The following is a 10,627-nucleotide window of genomic DNA, read 5'->3' as shown; positions in this document are numbered from 1 at the left end:
CCTGTATCACTAGTATTAATATATTATTTGAATAAACATTTAGTTCAAATTAGAAATCATCCCCTTTTTTTAATGCACCACATGAACCTTCAACACATGCACCTTTCAATTTCTTTGGGCGTGCAACCAATTGTTTTTAATTCAGTAGAATTTTTGTTTAATTCATCTTCAATTTTTATAAGTTTTATCGCATTCTTTTCCTTTCGCTTACATTTTTTTTGTATTGATTCCTATTTTATGGAAATTATTGGAATTTTTATTTGTTTTTACACTTTTTCCAATTCATTTGCATTCTTCTGAATTCAACTTTAATTGTTTTGAAGTCTGATGAATTTAACATGAATTCTTTACCCTTTGAGCGCGAAAAAAGAAACCTGTGACTGCGAAAAAAGTTCCCTTTGTGGGCGGGGGGCCCCTTTGTCCTAATCAGGACAAAGGAGACAATTCAAATGCTTGATTTTGCTGAAAACTTAACTGTTGAAATTTGCAGATTTAAAAATATTATATTCGGAATTTACATTTTGACCTTGGCTGTCTGACATTATAGAATTTTCTAAAGTATTCTTGAAAATACAATAGTTTATTTTGTAGAAAATTCTTCTGTTGGCAATTGAACTGCTAAAAACTTATTTGTTAAAATTTGTAGAAAATTCGTGTGTTGTTAATTAAACTGGAATTTTGTAGCAAATCTGTCTCTGGAAAATTTAAATTTGAAATTTTAACAGAAATTATGAATTTTTATTCAATTACCTAGAAGAATAGTTGAATTTTTATATTAAAAAATTAGTTATAATCCGATACAACTTACAAAAATTCAAGGTGAATTAAAAAAATTCAACTGAATTGAAAACAATTTAAAATTATGAAAAAACTTAATTGAATTCAATAAGTTTGAATCAAGCTTGTAAAAATTCAAGGGAATTCAAAAGAATTTCTTAAAATTCCTAAGAATGGAATAAAATTCAGAACTAAGAAAAGTAATAAAAACAATAATTTCTGAGCATAAATTTATTTTCAGAACATTTTACGACGGATCAATTAATTACAGTGGAATCGACAGACTCGGTGGGGTTTTATCGCACCTGAACAAAACCTACAAGAACGAATTGCTTCACCTTTTAGGTCCCGATCACGAAATTGTCGTGAGTCTCGAGCAAACACAAGAAGCGACGACAACATTTGTCGGAACGTCGAATAGAATTGTAGACATGCCTGTGATAATTCCAGCCGTAGCTCGAATTTTTAATATGGGAAATTCCGTGGTGCCGCTTTGGGAGCGACTTGGATACTTTCCTTACAATAGAGAAGACAGATCACCAATGCGCCTTGGTCGAGCGAATCCTGCACTTTCCTTGCTCGAATTGCTGGACGGAATTATTCTTTTTTACCACGTAGCGGCGAAAAAACAAATCGCGAAAGTTGCCAGTCTCCGGGACAGTATGTCGGAATATGTTAAAGCTCTGGGAGACCTCAAATCGAGACTGAAACTTGTTGAGGAAAATGAAGATCCTGCTACGGAGGTGATTCAGAAAGAATTAATCAGGTAAGAATAAACTATAAGGAGCTTTATTTAACATATTTGAGATGTGAATTTATTTTTTTAAAGGAAATTCAAAAAAATTGTTTACAAAAATTTGTCGAACTTTAATTTCAACCGTTTTTTTAAATAATTTGTTAAATTGTCATCTTTTTCAACTATGATATTATTTAGTTTAGAATGCGTAGTTAAAAAATCTTGCACTTCAAACATTTTCCATTTTAGATTTTTAATTTTGAAGCGTAGATTTTGATTTAAAGAATTTAGAATGGGCAGATTTTAACGTTCACAATTAAACTTTAAAATAATATATTTATAATTAAAGGCTTTATTAAATTTCAAATATAATTTCAGTCTAAAATATTCCATTTTTAAATTATGCAATTTGAAAGTTTTCAATTAAGAAAAAGAACTGCTACTTAATGTTTGGAAATATCTGACTATTAATTTTAAATCAGTAATTATAAATTAAATATTTAAAACTAAACAGAAAAACTAAAAATTTTATTTTTCTATTTAGCAAAATTTAATTTGTAACTCAAATTGTGGAATTTTGATGTATAAATAACAATTGAGTGCCTATTATTCTTTTAAAAAATTCAAAATTACTTAAAATTTGAAATGATTTCAAACAGTTTAAACGAAGTGTCTATACGTACCAAAAAAATTAGACTATTTTTACCAAAAATTCGGTGAAAAAAGTGCACGGTCTAATTTAAAACAAAATATAGATTTTGGCAGATTTCGAACAAAAAAATTAGAAGCTTTTTAAGAATTTCGAGAGACTTCAGAAGAAGAAGAAACATTTTCGAGGAAAATTGAAAATGATTTTTTATCTTGATAAACTGATTTTAAGAGAATATTTAAAAAGATTTATAACGATTTAGGAAAGTTTTAAACATGAATTTGGAAGATTTTAAGAAAAATTCTTTAATTTGGCAGAATTAAAATAATAATTAATTTGAAAAAATATAAAACAACATGTGGATCTTACAAGATTTCGAAATAAAATTTCGAAGAATTTTAAGGATTTTTAAACTGTTTAAAATTAAAATAATTTAACTTTAAATTTGAACAGGGAATTTTCAATTTTTTACAAATTTATAGTTGGAATTGGAATGTATCCAGAATAATAATAATTTTGACTTGGAAACGGGAATTTTTAAATTTTAACCAATTTTGAGTTGGAAATGGAATTTTTCCAGGAGAATAAGAATTCTGAATGGAAAATTAAATTTTTGTAACAAAATTATAATTCTGTGATGAAACGAGGCATTTTTGCGCAAAATTTAAATTATAAATTGGAAGAGGGAATTTTACCAAAAATTCCAATTCCGTAGTTAAAATGGAGAATTTTCGAAAAGAATTAAAATTCTTGATTTGAACAAGGATTTTTTCAAAAGAAATTCATTTCTGAGTTGAAATGAAGATTTTTATAAAAGAATTAAAATTGTGGATTTAAACTGGGAATTAAATTTTTTTACCAATTCCGAGCTGGATTTTAAAATTATTTAGCAGAATAACTATTTTCAATGAAAAATTGAATTTTTCAAAAAAATTGTTATCCTGTTTTGAAACGAGGCATTTTCAAGTTATTTTAATAAACTAATTTAAAGAGAATATTTAAGAAGATTTAAAAAGATTTAGAAAATTTTCAAAAATGAATGTGGAAGAGTTTAAGCAAATTTCTTTAATTTGGCAGAATTAAATGTGAAAAAATGTAAAACAACATGTAGATATTTCAAGATTTTGAAATGAAATTTCAAAGCATTTTAAGGATTTATAAACTATGTAAAATAAAAATAATTCAACTTATAATTTGAAGAGGAAATTTTTAATTTTTTATAAATGTATGGTTGGAACTGAAATGTATACACAATAATAATAATTCTGACTTGGAAAAGGGAATTTTAAAATTATAACAAAGTCCGAGCTGGTGCTGAAAATTCTCTAAAGGGAATAAAATTCGGAATTGGAACAGGAACTTTTTCCGAAAAATTCTAATTCTGAGTTGAAGCAGGGAATTTTCAAATTTTAACCAGTTCTGAGTTGAAACTGTTAAAAGACTGAATTCTAATTATAATTTGAAACGGGATGAAATCTTTAAAAATTTTTTGAAATTGTCCTACTCTTTGTGAAATTTTTGAACTACTTTTAAAATCTTATACATTTTTCTGGAATTTTTGTGAAATATTTTGAGTTCCTTTAAAATATGTAAAATTTGTTTGTGAATTGCTTGCAAAATTGGAAATTCTTTTGAAATAATTTATTTTAAATCTTCTGATTGACTTTGAAATTTTTCTGTTTGTGAATGCTTTGAACTGTTTGTCAAATCTTTCTGAAAATTTTATGAAATCTTTTGAAATACTTTAAAATCTTTTGAAATTGTCCAACTCCTTCTGAAATTTTTCAAATATTTTGGAAATCGTAGGAAATCTTTGACATTTTTGAACTACTTATAAAATCTTTGCAGTTTTTGTGAAATATTTTGAAATTATTTTAAATCTTTTGAAATATTTCAATTTTTTGTGAAATATTTGTGAATGCTTCTAAATATTTCGAAAATTTTTGTAAATTGTTTACAAAATCTTTTACATTTTTGGGAAATAATTTATTTGAAATCTTGCGATTGACTTTGAAACTTTTCTGTTTTTGAGAATTCTTTGAAATCTTTGACTTTGAAACTTGTCTGTTTGCGAATTCTTTGAAATATTTTATGAAATCTTTCAAAATAAAAATAAAAAATTTTTTAACCCCTTGAGATTTTTTGAAATCTTTATGAGATATTTGTCTAAAATATTTGAAATCTTTCTGAAATTTTTGCGTAATTTTTAAAATTCTTGTGAAATCTTATGAAATCGTTTAAAATCTTTTGTAACTTTGGACTCTTTATGAACTCTTTGTATCATTTTAAAGGTACCTTTGCAAAATCTTTGAATTTTTTGTAAAATCTTTTCAAGATTTTCAATTTTTTGAACTAATTGTGGAATCTTTCTGAAATCATTGAAATTTTTGCTCAATCTGTGAAATTTTTGTGAAATATTTTGAAATCCTTTAAAATATTTTGAAATTTTTCAACTCTTTGTGAAATCTTTCAAATATTTTTGAAATCTTAGGAAAACTTAAAATCTTTGACATTTTTTCAAATCTTTTTAATTATTTTGACTTTTTTGCGTAATCTTTAAAATTTTTGTGAAATCTTTTGAAATCCTTGAAAATATTTTGACATTTTCTAACTCTTTGTGAAAATTTTACAATATTTCTGAAATTCTTAGGAAATATAAGGAAATCTAGAACACTTTTCTGTTTGTGAATTCTTCGACATATTTTGTGAATTCTTTGAAATTAAAAAAATATATATATTTATTTATTTATTTAAGTTTCTTAAAGTCTTTTTAAAACTTTTACGAGATCTTTTGTGAAATCTTTTGGAATCTTTTAAATTTTTTTAAATCGTCCAAATTCTCGTGAAATTTTTCAAATATTTCCGAAATCTTAGGAAACCTTTGAAATTTTGGAACTACTTTTAAAATCTTACTGTAATTTTTGTGAAATATTTTATAGTCCTTTAAAATCTTTTGAAATTTTTCAACTTTAAAAAAAATGTTTTTCATATCTACGAAATGTTTTGAAATTTTTTGTGAAATGCTTGCAAAATTTGACATTTTTGGGAAATCATTTATTTGAAATCTTCTGATTGACTTTCAAACTTTTCTGTTTGTAAATTCTTTTAAATATGTTGTGAAATCTTTTAAACTGTTTTAAAATTGTCCAACTTTTTGTGAAATTTTTTTAATACATCCGAAATCTTGGAAATATTTTGAAGTCTTTGAAATCTTTTGAAATTTTTGAACTACTTTTATAATCTTTGAAATCTTTTTTAAATTTTTATAAATAATTTTGAAATTCTTTAAAATCTTTTGAACTGTTTCAACTTTTTTTAAAAAACTTTGTGATGTCTTCGAAATATTTAGAAATTTTTTGTTAATTGCTTGAAAAATTTGGCATTTTTAGGGAATAATTTATTTCAAATCTTCTGATTGATTTTGAAATTTTTCTGTTTTTGAATAATTTGAACTGTGTTTCAAATCTTCTTGAAATTTGTATGAAATCTTTTGAAATCCTTTAAAATCTTTTGAAATTTTCCAACTCTTTGTGATTTTTTTTATTATTTCTGAAATCTTAGGAAATCTGTCAAATTTTTGTGAAATCTTTGAGATGTTTGTGAAATATTATTAAATTTTTTGTGAATTGCTTGCAAAACCTGACATTTTTGGGAAATTATTTATTTGAAATTTTCTGATTGACTGTAAAACTTGTCTGTTTGTAAATTCTTTGAAATATTTTGTGAAATCTTTTAAAATGTTTAAAAATTTTCCAACTCTTTGTGAAATTTTCCAAATATTTCCGAAATCTTTTGAACTACTTTTAAAATCTTTAAAATTTTTGTGAAATATTTTTAAAATTTCTAACTTTTTATAAAAATCTTTGTGATGTCTTCGGAATATTTTTTAATTTTTTGTGAATTGCTTGCAAAATTTGAAATTTTTGGGAAATAATTTATTTGAAATCTTCTAATTGACTTTGAAATTTTTCTGTTTGTAAATTCTTTGAAATATTTTGTAAAATCTTTGAAAATGTTTTAAAATTTTACAACTCTTTGTAAAATTTTTCAAATATTTCCGGAATCTTTGAAATTTTTGAACTACTGTTGAAATCTTTGAAATTTTTCTGAAATATTTTGAAATCCTTTAAAATATTTTCAAATTTTTCAACTTGTTAAAAAAATGTTTGTGATATCTTCGAAATATTTTGAAATTTTTTATGAATTGCTTGAAAAATTTGACAATTTTGGCAAATAATGTATTTGAAATCTTCTGACTGACTTTAAAATTTTTCTGTTTGTGAATACTTTGAACTGTTTGTGAAATTTTTCTGAACTTTGTATGAAATCTTTTGAAATACTTTAAAATCTTTTGAAATTGTTCAACTCTTTGTGATATTTTTCAAATATTTCTGATATCTTAGGAAATATTTTCAAATTTTTGAAATATTTATAAAATCTTCGAAATTTTGTTGAAATATTTTGAAATCTCTTAAAATATTTTGAAATCTTTCAAATTTTTGTAAAATCATTGTGATATTTTCTAAATATTATGACATTTTTGTGAATTGCTTGCAAAATCTGACATTTTTGGGAAATCATTTATTTGAAATCTTCTCATTGGCTTTGAAACTTGCCTATTTGTAAATTCTTTTAAATATTTTTTGAAATATTTTTAAATGTTTTGAAATTGTCCAACTCCTGTTAAAATTTTTCCAAAATCGTAGGAAATTTTCTGAAATTTTTTAACTACTTTTAAAAACTTTGAAATTTTTCTGAAATCGTTTGAAATTGTCCAAATCCTTGTAAAATTTTTCAAATATTTTGGAAATCTTTAAAATTTTTGAACTTCTTATAAAATCTTTGAAATTTTGTTGAAATATTTTGAAATCTCTTAAAATCTTTTGAAATATTTCAAATTTTTGTGATGTTTGCGAAATATTATGACATTTTTTGTGCATTTCTTGAAAAATCTGACATTTTTAGGAAATAATTTATTTAAAATCTTCTAATTGACTTTGAAATTTTCCTGTTTGTAAATTCTTTTAAATATTTTGTGAAATCTTTAAAAATGTTTTAAAATTGTTCAACTCTTTGTGAAATTTTTTAAATATTTCCGGAATCTTTTGACATTTTTGAACTACTGTTGAAAACTTTGAAATTTTTCTGAAATATTTTGAAATCCTTTAAAATGTTTTGAAATTTTTTGTGAATTGCTTGAAAAATTTTACATTTTCGGGACATAATGTATTTGAAATCTTCTGACTGACTTAAAAATTTTTCTGTTTGTGAATACTTTGAACTGTTTGTTAAATTTTTCTGAAATTTGTATGAAATCTTTTGAAATACTTTAAAATCTTTTGAAATTGTTCAACTCTTTGTGAAATCTGACATTTTTGGATAATCAATAATTTGAAATCTTCTCATTGACTTTGAAACGTGCTTATTTGTAAATTCTTTGACATATTTTGTGAAATCGTTTAAATTGTTTTGAAATTGTCCAACTCCTGTTGAAATTTTTCCAAAATCTTAGGAAAACTTTGAAAATCTTTGAAATTTTTTCCAATCTTTTAAAGTATTTTGACATATTTGCTCAATCTTTGAAATTTTTGTGAAATCTTTTAAAATCCTTGAAAATCTTTTGAAATTTTCCAACTCTTTGGGAACATTTAAAAATATTTCTGAAATCTTAGTAAATCTTTGAAATTAGTGAATTCGTTGACATATTTTGAGAAATCTTTGAAATAAAAAAAATCTTTTTAAATCTCTTGAAGTCTTTTTAAAACTTTAACGAGATCTTTTGTGAAATCTTTAGAAACCCTTCGGGAACTTTTAAACCTTTTAAAAACTTATTCAACTTTTTCAAATACCTAATGTACCGAATTGAATCAAACTTGTTTTTTTTTGTTTTCCTTTTTTTTGCCAGAACGATAGAAGTCTTCGACACAAAACTTGCCGAACAAGCAAGACACATGGCATGGGTACGCGCCGCAGTTTACACCGAAGAAAAACAGTTGCAACTCTCCTGGCTCCTAAAATCCGTTCTCACCACCCTGAAATCGGCGAGCGACGAGGGAAATATGTTGAGCTTCGTTCCCGACTTCTACCTGGAGGCTCTCACCGATTTGAGTCTGGGTCTCAGATCTCACGTTCATCCGACCGTGCCAATCGAAAACATTCCCGAGTACCAGGAGATGCTTCGCGATGTCGCCGAATTTCTCTGTGACCACTTCCTCGACGCAAGAATCGTCCACGCGAACGCAAAAGACACTCTTGTCTTGACCCTCGCCGGATTTGTTTCCAATCCAATGACCCTGAAAGCGATGGAAAGTGTCCCGGAGAAATCGAAAATTAACGTAATCGCGAGTTTATTGAGACCTTACGAAAATCGAGCCTGGGCTCAGTCCAACTGGATTCTAGTCAGATTCTGGCAAGGAAATGGATTCGCTTTTCGATACAAACATAGTCCGCATCTCGAGAATAAAGTTGGCCCGAAGATTTTCCCCCAGGAGTCAATCTCTCAACCGATTAGTAAGAATCGATTTTTATTATTTTTTTAAACGGGTCTGTCTACTTCAGGGGCCGTATTTAAATTACGTTCTTGAATAATGAATCTTTTACGAACGGAATAAAATAGTATTTCAAATACAAATTAATTCTTTTTGTTTTAAATTTATTTGGTTTATTTTAAAGAAAAAAATGTATTTTCTACTAAAAAAGATGGCTTTTTAAGAAAATACTTGAATTTTCAACCAAATAATTCAATTTTTAATATTATAGTTTAATTTTCAACCTAAAAAGATAAATTCCCAAGAAAAAGGTGTCATAGATTACATTTCATTAAAAATAGATGAAAATTATACCAAAAAAGAAGAATTAAAAAAATAAAACATAAATTCCAAACACAAAGGTAGCATTCTTTATATTTCAATCAAAAAAGATGAAATTTATGCCTAAAACAAAATTTTAAAAACAAAAAGACGAATGTTTTCGATAAAAATGGAATTTTTAAACAAAAATATGACTTCAGCAAAAAATTAATTTTCCATGAAACTGTTGCATTTTCAGTCAACAAAAATAAAATTTTAAACCAAGAAAATTATCTTGTTACCAAACAGGAGAATTTTCAACTAAAAAAGATCGATCTTAACAAAATTGAAGTTACATTTTCAACCAAATAATAAGTCTTTAATCAAAATAATACATTTTTAACAATATAGTTTAACTTTCACTCAAATAATTGAATTTTCAATCAAAAAAGAATAATTTGCAACAAAATAGTTAAGCTTTGAAACAAAAATATTAATTTTAAACTAAAAATATACATCTTAAAAATAAACGATTTTTATTTTGAACGAAATGGTTCAACGAAATCTTTCAAACAAAATCATTGAATGCTCAAGGAAAGAAGAATTTAAAAAAAAAAGATTGAATATTCCTCCAAAAAAAAATTCAGTTGACTTTTTACGATAAAAATATGAATTCTTAAACAAGAAAGAAGTTTCAACGAAAAATATTGAATTTTGCATTCCAAAAAGACGAATTTTTAACTAAAAAGGACAACTTTTCATCAAAATTTGTGAATTCTCTACCAAATAGTTGCATTTTTAGTCAAAATAGATGAAATTTTTCTTAAAACGTGAATTTTTATTAAAAATTTTTTCTAATAGTTGAGCTTTTATCAAAATTTGAGGTTCAGACAAAAATTAAATTTTTTAAATTTATTTTTAACAAAAACATGTCTTTTTTACTAAAAAAGATAAATTTTTGAAAAAATACTTGAATTTTCAACCAAATAATTTTATTATTATAATAGTTTAATTTTTAACCTAAAAAGATAATTTTCTAACATAAAGGTGTCATTTTTTATATTTTAATCGAACAAGACGAAATTTGTGCCAAAAAGAAAATTTTTTAAACATAAAAACGAATTTTCTCTACAAAAATTTAATTTTTAAACATAAAATATGTTTTTTCAGCAAAAAATGAATTTTCCATGAAACTGTTGCATTTGTAGCCATAAAAAATGAAATATAAAGCCAAGAAAATTATCTCTTTGCCATAAAGGAGAATTTTCAAGTGAAAAAGTAACGATCTTAAAAAAATGTAAGTTACATTTTCAGTTGAAAAATTAATTTTAAACATAAAAAAGGCTTTTTCCACTAAACAGTTAAATTTTCAATCAAATACATAAGTCTTTAATAAAAAAATAGAATAAATCTTCAATAATGTAGTTTAACTTTGACCCAAATAATTGAATGTTCAATTCAAAAAGACGAATTTTTTACCAAAAAATATAACTTTTGATCAAAATTGTTAAATTCTCTTCCAGATAGTTGTATTTTCAGCCTAAAAATATAAAATTTCTCTAAAAACAGATACATTTTTATTATTTTTTTTTAACAGTTGAATTTTCATCCAAAAAAGATTCCTGTTGACTTTTCAAGAATGAAATATGAATTTCAGAATTGCAAATTTATTTTTAA

The 10,627-nt window shown here is 24.8% G+C and overlaps 1 protein-coding gene across 3 annotated transcripts in view; it reads left to right on the top strand.

The window, feature by feature from the left end:
- Window positions 1-10,627, top strand: part of LOC117172333 (E3 ubiquitin-protein ligase RNF123-like) — a 66,776-nt gene that overhangs the window by 38,228 nt on the left and 17,921 nt on the right. For all 3 annotated transcript variants that reach the window (XM_033360134.1, XM_033360136.1, XM_033360135.1), the window contains exons 8-9: window positions 1,019-1,543; window positions 8,068-8,672. In XM_033360134.1, the coding sequence (XP_033216025.1) occupies window positions 1,019-1,543; window positions 8,068-8,672 (1,130 nt within the window). The remainder of the gene's footprint in view (window positions 1-1,018; window positions 1,544-8,067; window positions 8,673-10,627) is intronic.

The sequence above is a fragment of the Belonocnema kinseyi genome, chromosome 5 (assembly GCF_010883055.1).
Source record: "Belonocnema kinseyi isolate 2016_QV_RU_SX_M_011 chromosome 5, B_treatae_v1, whole genome shotgun sequence".
NCBI lineage: Eukaryota > Metazoa > Arthropoda > Insecta > Hymenoptera > Cynipidae > Belonocnema > Belonocnema kinseyi.
Note: the sequence above shows the minus strand (reverse complement) of the source record. Positions and strands in the feature narration are given on the sequence as shown.